The sequence below is a fragment of the Limanda limanda genome, chromosome 20, assembly GCF_963576545.1.
Source record: "Limanda limanda chromosome 20, fLimLim1.1, whole genome shotgun sequence".
Taxonomy (NCBI): domain Eukaryota; kingdom Metazoa; phylum Chordata; class Actinopteri; order Pleuronectiformes; family Pleuronectidae; genus Limanda; species Limanda limanda.
Genome location: NC_083655.1, coordinates 1,142,049 through 1,165,595, shown reverse-complemented (window position 1 = coordinate 1,165,595; position 23,547 = coordinate 1,142,049). Strand labels below are relative to the sequence as shown.

General features: G+C 46.9%; 1 protein-coding gene across 1 annotated transcript in view; it reads left to right on the top strand.

The window, feature by feature from the left end:
* The window catches only part of LOC133026593 (sodium channel protein type 4 subunit alpha-like), an 87,796-nt gene that overhangs the window by 21,103 nt on the left and 43,146 nt on the right, over positions 1–23,547 (top strand). The window contains exons 9-16 of the mRNA XM_061093479.1: positions 9,863–10,004; positions 10,500–10,697; positions 11,208–11,390; positions 11,464–11,721; positions 11,844–11,969; positions 15,945–16,065; positions 17,075–17,313; positions 23,321–23,494. Of these exons, the coding sequence (XP_060949462.1) occupies positions 9,863–10,004; positions 10,500–10,697; positions 11,208–11,390; positions 11,464–11,721; positions 11,844–11,969; positions 15,945–16,065; positions 17,075–17,313; positions 23,321–23,494 (1,441 nt within the window). The remainder of the gene's footprint in view (positions 1–9,862; positions 10,005–10,499; positions 10,698–11,207; positions 11,391–11,463; positions 11,722–11,843; positions 11,970–15,944; positions 16,066–17,074; positions 17,314–23,320; positions 23,495–23,547) is intronic.

Sequence of the window (23,547 nt, the reverse complement as noted above, 5' to 3'; positions counted from 1 at the left end):
CCTCTCTTCAGCCTCTGTCTCAAACTCTTGGTTTTAGCTGTTTTCACATCACCTGACTTTGATAGGTGTGTGTCTGACCAGCCGCTGGTCGTGGATTATGTAAACATGGGCTGGATGGCCCCTCACACCTTATCTTGGTTTGGACCAGAAAGGTAGAACGTTACCACGGCAACTGACTGAGATTTCTCTGGACCAGGTTTACTCGTCTCCTGCTGAAGTCTGAAGTCGTGTGAATCTGCTGCGTCATGAATCATGAAGGCTGTTTCCATATATTTTATTTGTTTCCTCGTGGTCACATGGAGATTAATGCTCTGCAGATAAATCTCCGACTGTTCAGACCTGAAATCGAGCTGGAACGATGGAAGCTCACTGATTGGATGGAGTTCAGTCGTCGGTCAGTGGGCGGAGCCAATCACGACCGGCTTCAGCTGAAATACCGTTAATTAGCCTGAAACTGCCTGGAGAGAGAAATGATGAAAATACAGTCAAATCAAATAGAACTAACGATGTCATACGGCGTCCATATAAGGAGACGAGCAGATGTGACCTATAAAATATGAGAGTGAGCTCGACCATGTGACCTGTCATCACCCGACGGGATTCTGCTGACACGCCAAGCACACGCCAAGCACACGCCAAGCACACGCCAAGCACACAGCAGCGATACAGAATGACAGCCGGCTCGTTAGAGGAGCTAATCAGCGGCCGTCATCAATTAAGGGCTCATGTTACAGGAAGTGGTTGGCGTACAGCATGTGACCTGTGAGGTGACGTGGAGAGGAAGTGGTGGTGAGACGAGAGCCAGAGACCCCCGGAGTCCCAGGGGTCCCAGGGGGTCTCAGGGGGTCTCGGGGGGCCGGAGTGGGTTTCTCCTGCTCCTGCTGGACAGCTTCCAACATCCAGCTCAGATCATTCATCCAGAATCTGCTTCATTGTGATTATAAAGGTTTTAAATCTCCGCCGGCAGTAAATCAGATTTCTCCTGCATTTGAGTCTCTGGCATTAACGAGTTACGAATTATTTATGCCAAAATTTGCCTGAAAAATAAACCAAACACAACAAGCATGTTTTTGAAGAATTGTCCAAAATCCTCAAACACTTTTCTGTCGTCCACAAAAATCCCCAGTTGTATTCAGTGGAGTAGAGAGTTCTGATTCCACAAGGTGCATGTGTCTCTCAACACTCAACACAGAACACAACAGATTCCACAGCACAACGACTCAAACGGCGTCAGGATGAGTCTTCGGGGATTTGAGGAATGTATTAAACACTTGGTTCGTTATTTTTCCTTCTCGTTTTCTAACTTAAACTTGGTGTAAAAAAGAGTAAAGTAGTCAAACCCAAATATTTTATATACTATAGTCTCCAATCATTATTTATTTCATCCTTCCACTGAGTTCCTGAGATATTTGGGAAGCAGAAGGCAAAGCACAGTGGACGTCCTTCATCTCGTCCCGGGGGGTCCTGGGGGTCCCGAGTCGCCCCCGGCCAGATGGGAGTCATGACACCCGTAGCTCCTCCCCTTCCTTCTGAGGCGGAGCTTAATGCTGGAGAGGAAACGGGTTCTGCTCACCTCAGTAGAGCTGTTCTGCTGGTCGACCTCCAGAAGCTCAGAACACGAACTCACCTTCACACACTTTCAAATAGTATCTGGTGATTTGTCAATGCATTCTCAATGAGGCTTGGTTTGTTGCGAGGTTAAAGACCTGTGGTGGAGATTTAAAACGTTAATATCATTTTTAAACCAGGTATGATTTTTCAGAAGTTGTTTTTGAAGCCCAGTGTTTCCAAGCTGCTGCTGATTCCCTGGATCCTCCAGCGCCTGCAGCAGCTCATTTCCCGTCTAACTGGAAAACAACTGGAGCCTTTGTTTGTCCAGTGATGTGACAAGAAAATACGAGAGTGGATTCAAAAGGTGGAGGTGCAGCTTTAATCATCATTGACCCAGCCTCCTCTCAGGACGACGCCGCTGTCATCACAGCAGTTAGAGAGAAATATGGCCCGACCCGAGTCGGAGGAGAGAGCTGCTGCGGGGGGGGGGGGGGGGGGGGTGGGTTCCTGGAATACACTGCATCATACAGCTGATATTCATCATTCCATTAGCCTAGCATTCACTGCTGGTGGTAGGCATGTCGATGCATGACCAACTCTGTGGGTGTGTGTGTGTGTGTGTGTGTGTGTGTGTGTGTGTGTGTGTGTGTGTGTGTGTGTGTGTGTGTGTGTGTGTGTGTGTGTGTGTGTGTGTGTGTGTGTGTGTGTGTGTGTGTGTGTGTGTGTGTGTGTGTGTTCGTTCCATTAAATTAGTTCTGCTGCCAACGATGCTTTTCCGACTCTGTGCGTTTGTGAGCTGAGTTTCTGCTGCTGGAAGTCGCAACTGTGCCTGTGTCAGAGTGTGTGTGTGTGTGTGTGTGTGTGTGTGTGTGTGTGTGTGTGTGTGTGTGTTTGTGTGTTTGTACATGGTGTCATAAAGCTCTCAGCGACCCCCCCCCCATCTTTACGAATGGTTAAAACATTATGTTAAAAGCTGCACTGATCAATAACTCGACTACAGTATTGAAAACATTTTTCAAAATGGGGGTTGATTTTGACTGAGTGCACAGTTGTGTGTGTGTGTGTGTGTGTGTGTTCTTGTGTGTGTGTTCTTGTGTGTGTGTTCTTGTGTGTGTGTTTAGTTTGAGTTACGAGCTCTCTGGGAGGCTGTGAATGTGACATCTGTCTAATGTTCAGCCAAAGACACAAAAGAGGCTTCCACCACCTAAACGCTGGTCCACAGGGAGATAACTGTGTGTGTGTGTGTGTGTGTGTGTGTGTGTGTGTGTGTGTGTGTGTGTGTGTGTGTGTGTGTGTGTGTGTGTGTGTGTGGAGAACTGGCAGGTCTTAAGCGTTTATGGTCTTTTTGTTTTTTTCTCAGTACTAAAGCACTAAAGGAAAATTAACTTTAGTGATTTCCCATTTTATTTCTGCGCAGTGGAGCAGTTTGATTTGTGTTAGATATAAAGTAGATATATTATTATACATACCATCAGTGCTACTCCAAGCACTCCTACAAAACTGATTTCACCTCTATTACCAGTGTGTGTACTTCAGTCTCAGGTACGATGACTTCAGATGAAATGAATTTGGCTCCTTCACGTTGAGCTCAGGCCGTTTGCAGCAGGTTCAACTCGACGGACGTTCAAAGATCATTAGACTCGAGTCTCTGGTTCGTGGCAGGTACAACACGGAGGATCATGACTCCTCTCAGCCTGCAGGGGGAACCCTACACTCCCCCCACCCCGTCACTGAGTGAACTTTGCGGGAGTGAATGGTAGCGATGGAGAAAAGAAACTAAAAGAAACTAGTGGGAGTATAAACAGTGCCCAGATATCTGCTGTCCTTCCCCAGAAAGCTCTACAAGGTTCTGCAGCTGCCCCCAGAGGATCATTGATGGTGAGACAAGACGCCATTTTGCTCCGAGATTCAGGAACCTCAGGGTCCGACATCCAGAGACAAACGACCATTCACACTCACACCTTCAGTCTCAGAACATTCAAAGCCCCCGGACGAGCAGGCGATCTGGAACCTTCTTGCTGTGAGGCGACAGCTGGAACCACGGCATCACCGCGCCGCCCATAATGCAAGTAAATGAGAAACAAAAAAAAAACCGTATCATCGCTCTGAGGGAGAAGAGAGGAGAGAAAGCAGGTCAGGAGAGACAGAGAGTTTAAAACAAACAAATCTGAGATTTATTCCTGGAACAACAGAAGAAGAAGAGAAGCAGAGACAGTTCATCGTGGTCTGAGAGTTATCGATCCACGGAGAAGCTGATGGACGGATCCAGAGCTCGCCTCAAACCCACGTCTTCAGTCCTCGTGGACTCCGCGTCCCGCCGAGACGCCATCACCCCCCCGGCTCTATTTCTGTAGCGTTACCTTATGCACCCTGCTTTAAAGCATGCTGGTGAAACGAACATGACTTATCACTCTGCACTGTTCCCAAGCAAGTGTCTGAATCAAAGCCAACACAACTTCTCCTTCCCACAGCAGCAAAGTAATGAGCCACTCGAGAAGTCGTTTCACAGCGGCGCCGAGCCGAGGTCAGAACGCTCTTCTCTCTCTACAGGTGAACAGCGCTCACATGGCGGGACGTTAGAACTGCACTGCCGCTCTAAAGACTCGTTTATGCTCAACGTCAGACACAGAAACAGACGGAGCCTTCTGCGTTCAGTTTGTACGTATTCATGTACGTCTGCTGAATGCTTGCAAATACAGACAAAACAAAGCAGTACCACCGGAAATAATGAGGGGGCAGTGTAATGGTCCCAGTGAGACGACCATAAGACACGAGGAAGAAATTGAAACGACGACAGCGAGTTTGAAAACCTCTAGAAAGAGAAAGTTGGTTTAAATATAACAAAGTAACAAATGTACTCGACGAGTCACATGATACAAAATCCTGATCCTCGACCCTCATGAAATATGTTTTTAAAATGCATGTGTTGCGTTAGCTTGTTCAGTTTGGTACAAAGATTTAAAATCATATCCGGACCTTTTCACCTCAATGCTGAATAAAACAAATGGAAGAAGCATAATGAATCCTGGGATATGTTCGGCCCGGACGGATCCAACCGGCGGAGCCTCCGATGCTCGAGGATGGAAGGATGCATTTGTCGAATCCTTCAAAATGGAACATATTTGTTTACGCAGATCAGAACTCCCATACGAGGAGGGTTTCCTCTCGTGCGCTGGTCTGTGCACGTGCGTGGTTTTTAAGTGCATCTGTTATGAAACGAGTTAAACTCATTTCCAGTTCAGCATCGACCTGTTGGCTCTGAGTTTGCCCGGCAGTCTTTTCAGCCCGGAGGCCAAAGATCAACATTGTGCATATTCTACATTCACGTGGTTCTCCAATCCACATGAGCTGCCTGACTGAGCTAATAATAGAAAACTGCTTTTGGATCAGTGTCAGGGAAATGTCCCGTGGACCAAGCGGTTCAGAAATCACTGCTAAGTCCCAGAGGACAACAGAAAGCTCCGGCGTGCACAGCGCCAGCACATCTGCGGCAGCGGGAGGCCGTGGGCTGGACGCCAACCGCCAACAAACCAAATAAATACTGAAACGAAAATAATCTCAGATGAAACCTCGACATGTGCATTTCAGCTGAGACCTGTATTCAGAAAACTCTCAGACCACAGGACCTTCAAACTGCTCTCAGCACTAAAGCTTCACGTGAAGTCCTCTGAAGGAGCATTGAGACTCTCCACAGGAAGCTGCTCGCCTGGAGCCTGAAGCTGCTCGCCGCCGTCTGATGCTCCAGCTACTAAAGGTTTCGCTGCAGATAAAAAGATCCAGGGCCTGTCCAGGAAAGGTTAAGTGGCCTTTATTCCCTTTTGGCTTTTCAGAATGAAAACTGTGCCTGACACATTTTTTCCTCCAGACTAAAGAAACTCTCGGCGGCAACATTTTTTTTGGTCTCTGGGACACAAAAGGAGACATAAATAGAAGGATGGCATTTTCTATGATATGAAGTCGACCACGGGCACTGAAAGAATAATGTTCCACTAAATGCTCTTCTGAAGTGAAACAAAGAGCTGATGAATCCTAACGTAAAGTTCTTCATGTACATTCGTCAAATGTCTTTTGGAATCGTTGAGGACACTAATTGGCGTTGTATATCCGAGGCTCTTACCTCAACCATCACAACTAAAAGCCTGACCCTGACCTAACCCTGACCTATCCCTGACCTGACCCTGACCTAACCCTGACCTGACCCTGACCTAACCCTGACCTAACCCTGACCTAACCCTGACCTAACCCTGACCTAACCCTGACCTAACCCTGACCTAACCCTGACCTAACTCTGACCTAACCCTGACCTAACCCTGACCTGACCCTAAAAACCAAGTCCCTCAAACAAACCTGCGAAGGTGTTTTAGAAATGGACATCGGGACAAAACGTCCTCACAAAGATATTTATCTACAAGTACACACAGAGGTGATAACCATGCGGAACCTGTAAAAGGCTGAAACATGGGGACGGACACTCGTCTTTTTCTGTCTATTTACAGGACAAACGAGTTGTGTTGCTAAGAGACGTGCGGTGATAATTTCCTGAGCCTGTAACTTCAGGCTGTGAAGAGACGGTGGACGAGCGGACGGTGAAACGCCCGTTGTGTCCTCACGGGATCAGATCTGAACACCAACACAACCCACTGGAATGTTGACAAATACTTCTCTTGGTTACTGTGAACAAGTCTATCAGTTTGTGTGTGTGTGTGTGTGTGTGTGTGTGTGTGTGTGTGTGTGTATGTGTGTGTGTGTGTGTGTGTGTGTGTGTGTTCTTATAAGTGCTGGGTAATCAGCATGGTTTAGATGTCCTAATGATAACACATTGGAGGCGACTCTGTTATTAAAGTGACCAAATGATCTCAATTCCACAGACTCACACACAGACTCACACACAGACTCACACACAGACTCACACACAGACTCACACACAGACTCACACACAGACACACACACAGTTGTGTGTTGTGATGCTAACAGCGCCGCGACCTCCTCGGTAGCTTCACTGCTATTCCAGGAGCAGCTGTGTCACTGTTGAGACTTTAAAACTGAATTAAAGCTGAACGGATTTTCCTCGCTGTCTCGTGGAAACGCTGCGAGCGCCACACTGACCTCAAGGTAAAGCCGTAACCGGGTCCTGAGGTCCTCTGGACGACCTCTGACCTCCGGCTGCTGTTTCATGCATCAACAATTGTAATAAAAATGAATGAAGGAATAAAAATAGCAATCCTGTGACAGAGATTTAAGAACGACGGAGCAATACAATGATACGAACTTGAATCCTGTAGAATCAGGGAATGTTCAGTTCTGGCTTTGATTCAAAGGAAACCAGTGCTAACAGCTGGATCTCCTCGGGCACGGTTAGCTCCAGGCTAACTGTTAGCATGTTCACGTACGTTAGCTTCGGAAAGTACAAGTTTGATTTTTTTGTGCAAAATGAGGCTACACAAAATGAGATTAGATTACAGGGTGGATGAGACATCAGATTAGACCTGAGGTAGCCTGGAGATTATAATTGACTAAATTATAAATGGCAAGATTCCATAATTTTATGACTAACTATATTATAAAAGATTAGACGACCTGAGGTGAGAAGAGATGAGACTGGATTAGATTAAAGTCGATTATAACTCGAGGGATTCGATGTTTGTTAGTCGAAGTTGTTGTGATGAAACCTCGTCAGAGGGACTGAGGTGAAGCTGCAGTGTGTTTGTGTCCTGATCAGGTGTGTGAAGTAACATGGAAAATCCACACACACACCAAACACACACACAACACGCACACAACACGCTGCCCTCATCTCCCAGCAGAGGCTGCACAAAACTGTTTCCCCCGGCAACTAGCCCTGGGATACGGTTGCTATAGCGATGCTAAGTACTCTCTTCCTCCCGGACTCGAGTTTACCTGAGTGTCATAATTAGAGACGCGTGTGTGCGTGCGTGTGCGTGTGTGTGCGTGTGTGTGTGTGTGTGTGTGCACAAGAGGTCGCTCATAGGGAACAGCATGGAATGCCTGGGGAAACATGAACTGAATAAACACACACAAGGAGAGAAACCCCCAGGATATGTCCCAATGTGTTTGTTTGTCTCTGTGTGTCCCTGTCTCCAGTTCTATCTCCTTCTGTCTCGTGTCTGTTAATAATGACTCATTCACACCTGGTGTGGTTCAGAGCTTCACACTCTTCAGTTCAGTCCTGAACATCAGGTGTGAATGGTTCCTCAGAGCAGAAGAGGAGTTCTGGTTCTGGATCAAACTGAACCAGGTTCTGTTGCTTTGCAGTGAAAACACTTTGTTGGAGAGTTTGGACTTTTGGACCAATCACAGGAAGTAGAGACAGAATTAAACAAGAGAAGAAGAGGAGGAAGAGGAAGAGGAAGCAGCTTCTTCACCTCCGATGATATAATGTTTGAACCACGAGGACGTTCTCATTCTTTTCCTCCATTAAAACAAACACTACCAGCTGCACATTTACAGTGTGAAGCCAAAACTAACCAGATCAGATGATTTCTTTTTATGTTGTTTTTAAAGAACTTGAAAACCTCAGTCAGGTTCTTACTTTGAGCGATCAGGCTCCACATGAACTTTATTATTATCATTATAAGGGAAAGCATTTATAAACATATTCATTTTGCACCTTTCAAAGAAACAGTTACAAAGAGGTTTTCAAGTTTAATCCCAAACCACAAAATATTCAGATTAGTATTTTAACAAACAAATCCTCACATGTTTTCCAGTTGTACTTGAATTAGATTGCAAATCAGTTTCTGATTGAGTTAATTGATTATTTTATGTTTAATTTGTTGAGGTGAATACAAATCATCTGATGGCGTCTCCACACTGAAGTTTGAAACAACAAACAATCACCCGGGCTCGGCTGGTCACAGGTTTATTAATAACTTTCAGTTCAATACAATAATTCACTCAGTTTTAGATTAAATCCAATTTCCCTGTAGATGTTTTCTCAAAATGAATCAAAGTCTGGTTTTGTGTGACCAGAGCAGACACAATTGTTGGTCAGTCTGTGTGTGTGTGTGTGTGTGTGTGTGTGTGTGTATGTGTGTATAAGTGCTGGCCTGAGGGGCCACCTTTTAGTGAGAGCGGGGGGGTCTGAAGTGGCGTCCCTCCATTAACACAAACAGAGGTGTGTGTGAGAGATAACTGCTGGCTCTCACACCCTGACACCTCACACACACACACACACACACACACAACACTACACTCAGCCTCCTGTCTGCGTTTTCCCCTCCTTACAACACACACACACACTCACACACACTAACACACACACTCACTCACACTAACACACACACTTGGTCAACCCATCCTACACACTTCACATCCACTCACATGCCACTGTGTTGACTCACATGCCATGAGATGGATGGTTGGAAGTGGAGGAATGACCCATGCACGTGTGTGTGTGTGTGTGTGTGTGTGTGTGTGTGTGTGTGTGTGTGTGTGTGTGTGTGTGTGTGTGTGTGTGTGTGTGTGTGTGTGTGTGTGTGTGTGTGTGTGGTGGACACAGTGGCCTTGCTCAGGGTTGGTGTCAGGCATCAAGATGACTGGTTAGTCATATTCCTGTGTGTGTGTGTGATGACCTCATCCACTGTCTTATCAGTGTAACAGTCCATTGTGTGTGTGTGTGTGTGTGTGTGTGTGTGTGTGTGTGTGTGTGTTTCAGCTGCTGTTACCGTAGTTACAGTGTCTCATCAGCTACGTGCACGTCCTGATTGAATTATCATTGACTCTTGTTACCGTACCACTCGTTATTGTTCCTTAGACGTCCCGTAAAGTTTTTATCAACCTTTAACCACATTAACATCTGAAGAAGACAGAACTTCCACTTAGCTCCATATTTGTTTCCGTCTTCTTCTGTGAGTGAATCTTATAAAAGTGTTTAGTTTATTTACACGCGTCCTTAATGAATTACCAGGAACCAGCTCCCACTGAATGAAGTGTTGTGAGGTGAAAATGAATCCTGGCAGGTTCGGCCTGTGATGACTCAGAGTGAGCTCGCTGCTTCAAACGCTTCCCAGCTGCTGCTGATGCGGCGGCGGCGGCCCTGCGGGGGCGGAGCCAGCCGCGACAGGTCAAGGCAGTGGGCTTGTGACTTCAGGGTGGTCGGTTTGAATCCCCCAGATAGCGTCTGCACAGCGGCAACCTTCTGTGTGACTCAGCATGAGGCCGGGGTGTGAGTCAGAGCTTTGTTTCAGGTCTCGCTCTTCGTCGTCCTCGTCTTCACACATCACAACAATCTGATGCATAAATGTGGGAAATTAAAAGTGTGTGTGTGTGTGTGTGTGTGTGTGTGTTGCAGGAAGTGCCCAGATGGGTTTGAATGTCTGAAGGCAGGACGGAACCCGAACTACGGCTACACCAGCTTCGACAGCTTCGGGTGGGCCTTCCTGTCTTTGTTCCGCCTGATGACTCAGGACTACTGGGAGAACCTCTACCACCAGGTAATGCTCCTCACAGGAATCTATGCAAACATGTGAAGTCTTTATCACATTAAGCTTCTTTTCTATTTCACTGTCAAAAACCTCTTGTTATCATTGGGATTGTTTAAATAATGAGAACGAGCCTTGGATGAGGGAAACCGCTGATCTGATCTAAGTCTCTGCCATTTGGAAATGATGAAAAAGAAAGATTGTGAGATGAAATATGAAGCAAACCAGACCTGAGAGCAACAAACTGAACGGTCCAATGAAATATATTTGATGTCCGAGGGTCGAGAAGGTGCATGTTGTCTTCTCTTCTATCCTGGTCTCTCTGGTAGAAAAGGATTCAGGACTGAATCAGACTGAGGAGACAGACTGTGTGATTTTGTTACTTATTACTGTCCCTGCAGGGTTCGTCCTACACCTGTGTGTTAATACTGGATATTGTGTGTGTGTGTGTGTGTGTGTGTGTGTGTCTGTGTGTGTGTGTGTGTGTGTGTGTGTGTGTGTGTGCAGACGCTGCGTTCGGCCGGTAAGACCTACATGGTGTTCTTCGTGGTGGTGATCTTCCTGGGCTCCTTCTACCTGGTCAACCTCATCCTGGCCGTTGTTGCGATGGCGTACGAGGAGCAGAACCAGGCGACCATCGCCGAGGCGTCGCAGAAGGAGCGAGAGTTCCACCAGGCGATGGAGCGGCTGAAGAAAGAGCAACAGGTAGCCACATGGAATCAACTCCAGTTTGTCTTCATGTCTTCGTAATCTGAGATTTATCCAGATATTTTTCTGTGCAACTGAATGGATCATAAGTCACGAAATGAACATCAGCTGTTTTGAAGTAGACTTGAAACTAGAGACTGAGACATAAATGTTTCCTGACGTTATAAAGTGAGAAGTAGAGTCGTTTTCTATAGACAATACCAGTGGAGGCGCCCCCTGGTGGTCACTACACAGAAGACAGCTTCACTTTATGGACCCTTAGTCTAGACAGTTTTATAAATGGTCAGGTGACTGAAAAGCAGAATTTTTTTTCGTAAAAGAATCTGGTTCATGTTTAAGAAGAATTAGAATAAAGTGATTAATATGAAATATCATGATTTTCGAAGGTCACACATGATTAGTTCAAGGACCGTGGGAAACAAATTGCGTAGTTGAAGAAAAACTTGAAATTCGAGTTCCTTTCTGGTTTTATAACGAGTCGTCACATGTATTTATTTCTTCCACCAGGTTTCCGCCCAAAAGGTTCAAGACTCGGACTCGTTGATGTCACCTGACCTGTCGCCCTTTGGGCCGCCACTGGACGGCCTGGAGGAGCGGAGGCGGAGCCAAGCGTTGGTGGGAGTGGCCGACGTGGAGTCCAACCTATCAGAGGAGAAGCTGCTGCAGGTGGACATGACGGACGGGGGAAAGGTGAGCGAGGACGAGTCTGGTCGTCTTGTCACTTCCTGTTGCAGCTGGTTTCACATCCTCTCTCCTCCTCCAGCCGCTCCACCCCCTCCTCGCCCGCTCCTTCTCCTCCAGGACCCGGAGGAGCAGTCAGGTCTCCTCCATCTTCAACTTCCGTCTGAGGAGCCGGGGGTCGGACGGAGAGATGGCCGACGACGAGTACAGCGTCCCCGGGGACGTGGTGGAGGGCGCCGGCGGCCGGACGTACAGCGGAGGAACCTTCAGCGGCGTGCTGCCTCAGCCGTGGCCCAAACGGCGCCCGAGCACCTACAGCACCAACAGCAGGAGCTCCCAGGTGAGAAGATCCCACCTCCTCATCTGCTCCTCCTCTGTGTCAGGACACACTCCTGAGACTGGCTTCGTGTGTGTGTGTGTGTGTGTGTGTGTGTGTCTGTGTGTGTGTGTGTGTGTTTCCAGGTGTTCTATCCGACTCTAAACATTAACGGGAAGCTGTTTGTTGCAATGGACCAAAACGGGGTTTCCCCTCCGCCCCTGCAAGGGCAGCTGCCGGCCTGCACCATGGAGAAGGTCAAGGAGGAGAGTGTGAGTACTGTTATGTGTGTGTGTGTGTGTGTGTGTGTGTGTGTGTGTGTGTGTGTCTGTGTGTGTCAGTGTGTCGCAGTGGAAACAATGGTGAACTCTGCAGCCACTCAACACTCAGACATGTGAATCATGAATATGTGCTTTGCATAACTCTACTCTGATATCATGGGCTAAACACACACACTCAATCACTCACACACTCCCACACACACACACACACACACACACACACACACACACACACACACACACACACACACACACACACACACACACACACACACATAGTGCCACTGCAATGGCATCATGGGCTAAAGCCCAACATACCAGGCACTTTATGAGGTGTCCATCCTTTACACACGCACACACACATACACACACAAACTCACACACAGACACACACACACACACACACTTCTCCAGGCAGATGGAAGATGAAGCCGCTCAGATGTGGTGTAATTTCACTGTTATCGTCACTTTAACTTTATTTATATTAAACATGAGAGTTCAACACACACACACACACATATACACTTACAAAGAATAGTTTGATTTAGAAGTTTTGAAATTAACATTTGCTCAGTGAGTGAATGTTTTTCAGAGGTTTTGTTCTCATGGACCAGACAAAGCATCAGCTCTCATTTCTCATAGAATAATTTCTGGACTTATATTAATGTGTGATTTTGTGCGGTTTGATAGAACTGAATGTCGGGCCTTGGTGAATTATAAGTAGGGATGGGTATCGTTTGGTTTTTATCCGATACCGGTTCCTAACCGATACTTTTAAAACGATACCGGTGCCTAAACGGTGCCTGAACCGATACTTTTTTCAAAAAAGTGCACAAAACGATACTTGACTAAGAAAGACTTTTTTTATTGCCAAATATATTAACTGTTTAAAGTAGATTATAAATATAAATAAATACAAAACCCTCTTGAACTTAAAACTATGAATAACATACAACTGTTAACAAAAGTTTACACTATACTTAAATAAATAAAAATAAAGACAAAACACACACACTCTGACTCGTGACTCGGACTTCGGTGCCTGAGCCAAATGAAGACTGAGGGTCGCTTTCCCATCACTCAGAGACCCCCGTGTCTCCCTGCCCGCCTTCGTCCCCCTAAAATGCGGTCGCTTTTATGAAACATTTCTCGGTCTTCGTTCCTCCCACCCGGAGCCGGTCCCGGAGCACCGCCAAGGAGGAAATGCGCCCGGCGGGGTGGGGCAGCCAGCGCCGGGGAGAGGTCTCACGAGGAGACCCCCCCCACACACACACACCTGCACGGGAGCCCTGACGCACGCGGGGAGCGGGCAGCGTGGGGACAGGAGTTTGTCCACCGGCAGCCGCGCCCGCGGGAGTCGCCGCTTCCCGTGAAGGAAGGAGCGGAAGTGTGAGGAGGCGGGACGAGCGGAGACCTCAGTCTTCGATTGGCTCAGGCACCGAAATGAGGCACCGAAATCTCCGTTGCATTTCGGTCCGGGTAGGTACCGGTTGTATTGGAACCGGTTCTCGGTACCCAACCCTAATTATAAGATGAGTCATATATTCTGATGGTCCAGGCTTGTGTCTTGAGGAAATGTTTGATATCTGAACGTCTCTGAAAGAAACCGTGAAGCACATCACTTATCTAATTGGTTGTGAGGTCAGATGTGATCATGTGTTTGTGCACCCCCCCCCCCCCGTGTTGGGAGTGAAATGCAGTTTCCCTCTGACCAGCAGCTGGAGTTTGGCTGGAACACTGTAGCTTCATGTCACATTATGCTGCTCGGACTGAGACGAGGTTTCTATCTCTGAGAGCAGCTGCTCTGTAGTGAACTAATCTCACATCATGTCTGCACAGGCTGTGAAGTGAGCGCAGCAGCATCAGACCAGAGGGTTGGCATGTGGACATCAGCTCGTCAGCAACAACAGGAACAGAATAACAGATTAAATAATCCAGCGGTAGATTCTACAAATTAAAATTCTGCTGTAAACTATGTTTTAATGTAAAATGCAGCCTGAGGTTAAACGTTATTATCTTCAGAAAACCTCCTGTGCTCCAGGTGCTCAGATCATTCGATGAACATCTGTATGATCGTGTAGAAAAGGTAAACTTCATGTCAGCTGTACTGGATTATATTTGACTGTACAGGGGAATAAAACAAACTCACCACTTCTTCTTCTTCTTATATAAGCGTGTGGGTCTGGGGGCCGGCTGTCAGCAGTCGGAGGTGACTGAGCTCCTCCAGGCTGGAGCTGCACAGCAGAATTAAAATAAATGTAATCCCTGATGAGGCCGAGCTGTCTGCTTCTCGTCTGTAGGAGCAAAGATAAACCTGAGCGCCGCGGATTCCTGTGACACTGAACACACCGTCCACCAGAAGCCATTTCAACCAGGGCTGCAAACAACCATCACGTTTTTCCTGAGACACAAAAAGACAAAATAAAATAGATTTTTTTAACATGAGATCTTATAAAGAAACATTTCACCCAAAAGTCTCTTTATGAACATTGACATTTTTATTTTTCCACATTGAGCTGAGATTGTGAAAAAAAAGTTCTCTGATAAATCGTAAATTATCTTTTCTCATGTTGAATATAAATTAATTAACAGCATAACAGAAAGTAAACAATATTTTAGTCTTATAAGGAAGTGCTTCATTTTTTCACTTAATAGTATCAAAACAATTTTTTTTTAAATTTCCACAAATTTAGCTTTAACGTTGAGTTGTTCAGTAATTTATTAGTTTTTCCGTTTTGAGTGCAGAACAAATCTTCATATTCCAACAAATAAACAAATGAATGAGTTCATGTTTTGACATGAAGAATGATTTCCGCCTCTTGTCCATGAAGCTCTCGGACCTGACGTGTGGAGCGACGAGTGGGAGGAGGAGGAGGGAGGGAGCACATTCACATGTCACCATAGCAACCCACAGCGGCTAACACAAGCTAAATTAGACCACGACTGGCGGCTGTGTGTGTGTTTGTGTGTCTGTGTGTCTGTGTGTGTTTCCCCGGTGCTTCCCTGCCTCGCTCCAGACAGGATGTAGGCGTCGTCGTGGGCGGCGACCTTCAGGCCCACGCGTTGCTTCTCATTGGAGGATCAGTTACCAGGAAATGTTATGTAATCACATCGAGTGACTCAGGATCATCGGTGTGAACGATGAAGGGTCCGAGACCCTCCTGAGGTCGACTTCATCTCAGTGACTCCACGTCCAGCAGCCGGGCATCGTTCAAACTTTATTAAAAATAAGATGCAGGTTTTTAAAGAGGTGGAGGAATGATGAGAGTTCTAGAAGAATCTGGATAAAGGTATATAACAAAGACAGATTAGTGATTGACTGGATAACACACACTTAAATCCGGCTCCTGGTTCACGTGTCAGCCATCGTCCGTCTCTCTGGAGACTTCCTCGGAGCTGGAGGATGTGCTGAGGCATGATGGGATATATATATATATATATATATATTATATAACCTGTCCCCATGGCCTCCTTCCTCCCAGGTGGATGTGACCAGAAAAACAGATTTGCGTCTGGGTCGTGACCTCGTCATGATCTAACTCGACTTGTTGATTTCCTGTTGATCATTCAGTTTAATTAAAGGCTTCAGTTTGTGACAAACACACACACACACACACACACACACACACACACACGCACACACACACACACACACACACACACACACACACACACACACATTCCACCTGAGAGAAATGTGTGATGTTATCACCGTGGCAACAGATAAGTGGACGAGCACTCGTAGTGATGAATGAACCTTGAAGATGTGAGATGTTGTCATGTACGTGTGTGTGTGAGTCTGGAGTTGTGCGTTGAAACTGAAGGTTCTCGTTCTGAGTGACAGACGGATGGACACAGATTGGTAGATGTTCAGTAGACGTAGAGACAGATGGATGGAACAATAGATACTGATAGATGTGATATTAATGATATAACTATAATCTGTGTGTCTCCTGCTCTGTCCAGGTCCCCACGTCCTCCACGGAGCTCAGCACCATGCTGCTGCCCCGGCCTTCGTCCACCGGGGGCTCGGGGGGGAGGGGCCGGGCGCTCAGCGCCGCCAGCTACCTCACGGACGCCATGGAAGGTGAGGAGCCTAACGCAGGACAGTCAGAGAAATGCAGCTTTCTGATTGGCTGCACAGCGAGAGAGAGCGTGACCATCCCCACAGCTGCGTCACTGATGCATTGTGGGTTAAAATGACTGAGAACAGACGGTAGATTTGTCCTGTCCATCATGTCGGAGGCTGAAGGTCCGTGTTTTCATTTGGAGTTTTTAAATCTGACATCCAATGAATATCGTCACGGCAACCATCACTTTACGCAAAATGAATTTTCAGTGATATTAACGTTATCGTACATTTTCTGACTTTTGACCTCAGACTGTGTGTACATGTGTGTGATTGTGCAACCATGTATTTGTCTGAATTGTTGTGTACCTGTATCTGTATCAGTGTGTGTTGCTGCTCCCATCGACCTCAGGGGAACACTGGGGTTGTTTGTGCGAGAGTCGGAAAGAGAGAGAGAGACACAGAATGAATTAGAGAGAGAGAGTGATATCCCGGATACCCTCGTTAAACATGAGATCATTGCGTGTGTGTGTGTGTGTGTGTGTGTGTGTGTGTGTGTGTGTGTGTGTGTGTGTGTGTGTGTGTGTGTGTGTGTGTGTGTGTGTGTGTGTGTGTGTGTGTGTGTGTGTGTGTGTGTGTGTGTGTTGCTGAGTCACTGTCCCCTGGGCAGTGGCTGCTCTTACAGAACAGATCATGACACAGGAAAATACAGAAACTCTCTGCTGTGCATCCCTCCCTCCTCCCTTCCCTCCCTCCTTCCCTTGGCTCCGCCTTCTATCTCCTCCACCAATGGGGTTTGATCATTTCCTCGCTGGTGGTCAGCAGGTCACCAGTGAACTTGGCGGAGGAGTAAGGAGTTGAGTCTTGTTGGAGTTTATATTAAAATAATAATTTCCTGTTCATCTCAGACTCCACATGTCGTCCAAACCACCTGATCCATGCTCATATCCTCTTCTTCATTATTCACCTCCTCCCCATCATTAACAGACTCCTTCTCCCCCCCCCCCCCCACCCCCCGTGCGTGCAGAGCTGGAGGAGGCGCACAAGAGGTGCCCCCCCGGCTGGTACACCTTCGCCCACCGCTACCTGGTGTGGGAGTGCAGCCCCTCCTGGCTGAGGCTGAAGGAGCTGGTGAACATCATGGTGATGGACCCCTTCCTGGACCTGGCCATCACCGTCTGCATCGTGCTCAACACGCTCTTCATGGCCATGGAGCACTACCCCATGACCGACGAGTTCAACGGCATGCTCAGCATCGGGAACCTGGTGAGTCCGAGGAGTGGGAGGAGCCTGTGCTATTCAAATGATGGGAGAACAGCTGATGCAGATCTGTGGAGAAACGTCCAAGTGACAGTTTCTTCATGAATCCACAAGTTTCTACAAACAGACCTGGTTTGATTTGTGTCGTAGGTCTTGTGTCTCAGTTTGTCAGATTTGATGACCCCAGTTTGTACGGATGCAATTCAGTTTGAATATATTTATATATATATTTATATATATTTATATATAACCCCCAGAGGTTGAACACTCGATGTTTCTCTGCTCCTCTGTGGTTCCTCCTCTGCTACAGCTGAGACCACACATTAGTTGTAGTTGAAGAGAAAAACTGTAGGACGATACAAAACAACCTTAACTTCTCTGGTTACTTTGTTGATGATGTATAATCCAGATTGTCTGCACAGTACGACTTTGAAACATCACCGACTCACTAATATAGCTAGTGAGTGAATTAATGGGTAGACATATCTGAGGGTTGTGAAGATGAGGACGGTGCAGATAACAGCAGCAGACTGTAAAGTGTGTGTCTGTATTGATTCTGGAGGTTTTCCTGAGGTACAGTGTGATGTTGTGATGAATCCTGCCTGCGTACATCTTGCAGATTTGTGTGTTTGGAAACCGTGTGTGTGCGATAAACACACTTCAGGGGGGTTGAAGAGGCTGAAGTGTGACAGAGAACAAGACAGTTTGGGGAGATGCTCCTTGGACCTTTCAAACCGCCTCAAACCCATCTGTACAATTTAAAAACCTCAGAAATCAGCAGGGAACAACAGACTTTATTTGTTTTGTTGTGTGTTTGTGGTTTCTTTGTGTCTCGAGGTGAGTTTCAGTGTGAGACAGAAACGGGTCGGATGGCTTCAGACCACGTGACTCACTGCTTCACCCTGCAGGTGTGGGGATGATCTGACAGGAGCTGATAGGTTGATGCAATATGGTAATTGATTCACCTGAGGTGTGAAAGACCTGCGGCTTGGTTCACTGTGATGAACACACACACACACACACACACACACAGACACACACATGTCACGTCTCCTCAGCTCAGGCTCCCGGCAGCAGTGAGCCGTACAGAACAGTGAAACAGGTTTTAAGTGGCTTCAGGTGGAGCTGCAGCAGCGGTGGTGTTCCATCACTGGAGCTGGTCTGAAGGTGGACCTCTGAGGGACCAAGCTGCAGACACAAGCTTCATTAACCCTGTGACAGCTTATTGCAAATGACTCGTTACTAAAAGGAAGGAGCAAACACAAACTGTAAAGATATTCGATGTGAGGTTTTGCTGCTGCTGACGTTTGCTCAGCTTGTTTCTCTACGACTAAAATCCTTCATCTGCTTCGAATAAAGAGTTTAAAAACAACTAAAACTGGTTAAAGCAGAATTAAAACGAACATTTCACTCTTCAGACAAACAACAGTGACACATGCACGTGGAGCTGCTGTGCCTCAGGTCCTTCCACTGTAATGAAAGCATGGGAGTATGTCTTCCTCTGCTCATATTGTCTCTGTCAGATTTAGGTGAGGTCGTTCTGTGTGTTCCCTGGAGTTCACATTTCTTCACAGCTTCACACACGACTCCAACAGTTCCAGCGTTTACACAGAACATCCTCTCCCTCTAATGCTGCTGCAGCATCGACATCAAACTTCTCCGATTCAATTTAGAGCCGTTCACGTCTCAGATAAAAGCTGAGTCATGTCACCGGGATCCGATTTCAGGCTGGAGATCCTAATCCTCCCAGATGTTTACATAGCATTTAGCTCTCTGACGGACAGGAGAGCCTCTGCTGTGTGTGGGTGGTTGTGTGTTTGTGTGTTTGTGTTATGTAAGGTGGTGTGTAGAGGATCATGTCGGGACAGGCCTGTGCTGACAGAATCAATGTGGACTAATGCTTCCACTGTTTGCCGTTGTTTGTTGTGCTCTTCAGCTTTGGGTTTCACATATCAATATTTCCAGGTCTGTACAGATCTACAGGATACATATGGTTTAGTGGAGGCTTTTATCTCCGTGCATTAAGTGCACTCGTGAGCCTTCACTGATGGATGCTCACTGTGGTTCGGCTGGAACCGATTTCTGTGGAGACAGGTTTGTAATAAACTTATTAAGGGAACTTTTGTTTGTTGGCCTCTTCCTTCAGAGAAGACGTCTCGTCTCTCCCATCTGTCCCGGCCCCGACTCCAGATGTGCTTCTGCTCTGGAGGACTTCAGGACCTTTTTTTAAAAAGACATTTGTTCTGCCTCCAATTATCCTCCGAGTGTTGTTGGTCTGTGAATGAAATATGAGGCCGGACGTCTGTGCTAATGACGTTTCTTTGTCGAGGGAACAGAAGCAGAAAGGACGATCGAGGATAAACCTAGCGTGACGTAGGTGTGTGTGTTTGTGTGTGACTTTCGACAAAGGTGTGAGGTTGTTGGGTTATCTCCACTCACACACACACACAGTCCTCTGCTGGGTCTGTTATCTAATCTGTCCTTGCTCAGGGGCTCTAGGGCAGTTCTGGCAAAAGCTAAACAGACTTGCAAAGCGTTTTTTCAGATCCTTTCTAGAATCTGGAAAAGACCCAAATCAAGTTTTTAACCTCGAATTGATTTTAGGGCAAAACAAAATAAAACTGATGAACCGTCGAGTGAAATAAGCGATTTGTTATTAATTCAATTATTTTGACTGCTCTTGTTTTTGTGCTCTGACCAAAGTGTGTCTGTTTATGTGTGTGTCTGTCTGTGTGTGTGTGTGTGTGTGTGTGTGTGTGTGTGTGCGTGCGTGTGTGTTTGTGCTGCATCTGCCTGGTTTTGACAAAAATCACGTCTCTCTCTCTTTTACACAAATGCACACACATACCCACACTCACAGAGTCCGTGTCATCCCCTGTCTGCTGATGTTACTGTTATTAGGGAGTGCTGATGTCGACACCACACACACACACACACACACAGACACACACTCGGTGGGGAACACACAGATCCAGATTCTCACATGAAGCCTTCGTCTGAACCTGAAGACTCAAACACACACGAGAGGATTATTCCTCTTCCTCTTTTTATTTATCTCTTCTTCACACTCGAGTCTCTTTTTACAGCTCAATTCAACTCACATTTTTGTATGACTTTTTGCCTTGAGAGAGACAACACACACACACACACACACACACACACACACACACACACATTGAGGGGGGGTCTCATGATGTCAGTTTGAACAGCGTGATTGTTGAGTAGCTAATCAACGCACTACAGAGTTAATGAGCCCATATAAGAGGATCATCTTTGTGTGTGTGTGATTGTGTATGTGTGTTATTTTGTGCACCACACACAATAATAGATCGGCACATTGTACTAAAGCAAACTGGCTGAGAACCATCACCACACACGTGTGTCACGTAGCCGGTGTCGCATCGAGGATCCCCTCTGTCTGGAACACACACACATACACACACACACACACACACACACACACACACACACACACACACACAGACACACACAAACACAGACACACACACACACGGAACAGTGCGAGGCTAACCCTGGACGAGCTGAGGTCTGCAGGAGACGAACACAGAAGCTTAAGAGATCAAACCCACGAGCAAACAGCTGAGAGGAAGTTTCCTGAAAATCACAGAATCACAAACAACAATCAGAGTTTTATGTAACGACGTCATATTTAATAAACAGCAGCGTTAGCTTCACACATTAATCGGCTGTGGTCAGCTCATAGCTCAGAAAACAGCTTAACAGTGTTGGGAAGTAAAGTGTTCGGCTCCTGAACGCAGCACGAGTGCTAACCGCTAAGCTAGTCACCAGCTAACAACGAGCTAAGCTACTAAAGCAGTGCGCTCCTTCCCTCGAGCGAAGAGGTCACAACAATATCTCAACAACGACTCCACGGAATTCATTCAAATGTATGAAAAGTTTTCAGAGTCAAGATGAACTGATGGGATCCTGGGGGTCAAAGGTCAGAGTGACTTTAACATACATGAGAGTCTCTTTACTGTTCTGGTTAAAATACATACACAGTGATGCTAACAGCTAACAGCTAACAGCCGGTGCTAATGCTAGCAAGTCAGGGTTCGTCCAGCTGAACTTCCTGTTGGCTTTAAAAGAGCCTGAGCGCTCAGCTGCACTTATAGGAAGTGACATGTGTGTGTGAGTGTGTGTGTGTGTGTGTGTCTGTATGTGTGTGTGTGTGTGTGTGTGTGTGTGTGTGTGTGTGTGTGTGTGAACCTAACCTGGTCTGAAATGTCCTACCTTTTGGCAAAATCTGCCCTTCATTTAGCTTCTGTGTGTGTGTGTGTGTGTGTGTGTGTGTGTGTGTGTGTGTGTGTGTGTGTGTGTGTGTGTGTGTGTGTGTGTGTGTGTGTGTGTGTGTGTGTGTGTGTGTGTGTGTGACACAGCTACTCTGAAGTTTCCTCGGAGCAGAGATGACTTCCTGCTGTTTGTCACTTTTCTTTGTTTCTCATTAATTCTTGAATTCTCTCTCCTGTGTAGAACATTAAATTTGTAGTTTTAATGATTTCTTATCTTTTCATTACGGTTTGCATTACACACAGACACACACACACTAAGTGTGAAGCTGTGTGTGTCTGTGCATCAGAGTCTGCAGGGTTGTTCCAGACAGGGCTGGACTGGGAGAACAAAACGGCCCGGGCATTTTTTGGCTCAGACCGGCCCACATAATTAGCCGAGCACATCTGCCATTAAATTGACGTAACTTATGTCTTCTAAATGTCTTAAAGTAGCTCATATTAAAAGTACTTAAGTATCAAAAGTATCTGGTGTTGAAATGTACTTAAGTATCAAAAGTATCTGGTGTTGAAATGTACTTAAGTATCAAAAGTACAAGAACTAAAATTAAAAATGCAAAGTGCTTTTTATAGTAGGTCTATACAGACACAAAACAACCCAAAATGTTTCTCCTCAAGATTTATCTCAACTGACTGAAAAATTACAACAACAATATGAATATAATGTATAATTTTACCAATTTTGAACCCTAGATGCTGAGGTTCAAATAGTAATGGACCAACCTCTCGCGCTGCACCCCCCCCACCCCCCGACGGCAAACAGGCCACCGGACCTGCACATCTCAGGAGGGAGGGGGCAGCAAGTGAGAGAGAGAGAGAGAGAGAGAGAGAGAGAGAGAGAGAGAGAGAGAGAGAGAGAGAGAGAGAGAGAGAGAGAGAGAGAGAGAGAGAGACGGGGGGGGGGGGGGTGCGCCGTGGGTAAAGGCGTGCGACGCCAACCTCCGCTGCTCAAGTAACGAGCCAGTTTGGAGAATGTATTGAAAATTGAAAATGCGCGCTCACATGTCTGCCTCCACTCGCTCATCATTGTCGAGTCCTCCTCGCTCGTCTCCCGGCGCACCTGCTGCTGCTGGGCTGGTGAACCCGGCACCACATAGGTCCGTCAGTTTGGCACATTTAGCAGCCTCCACCTCCAGAGACTTCTGCTTTTTTTCCCGATGCTTCTCAGCGCCACCCGGGCGTTTTTTTACTCTTATTATCCATTAAGTTAAGTTTCTGTTTCAGCAGCAGCCCGTCCCGCGACTCCCCCCGCCAATGCCATGAGGTCCCCCCCCCCCCGCCCCCGGTTTGTGTTGTGATTGACAGCACTGTCAGGGCTCTCTGAGCCTGTCAGCCCATGATTGATTAACAATGACAAACAATAGACCAATAATATGTGTCGATGCTGGCAACACACTGCTAGCCCTCTGTAGCCAATCGGCCGGCCCAATTGGAGGGAATTTAGAGAGGAAGAAGAGAGAGAAAAAAAAACAACAACATAGCGGACCAGACCGGCCCACATTGGGTCAACGGCCCACCGGGATTATGCCCGGTATGCCAGATGGCCAGTCCACCCCTGGTTCCAGAGCAGAATCAGGTTTCAGCCTCTGACCTGAGATCTGTTGTGAAGACCAACACGTCTTCACACCATTGTTGTATCAATTGTGGGTTTTTCAACAAACCCTGACTCTGACTTCCTGGTGGTCTCTGTTCCTGCTCCCCAGGTGTTCTCCGGGATCTTCACGGCGGAGATGGTTCTGAAGATCATCGCTCTGGACCCGTACTACTACTTCCAGACGGGCTGGAACATCTTCGACAGCATCATCGTGTGCCTGAGCCTGATGGAGCTGGGCCTGTCGGACGTGGAGGGGCTCAGCGTGCTGCGCTCCTTCCGCCTGGTGAGTCGCACAACAGACACACAACCGAGTCCTGCGTCAAAACATCCTCACTC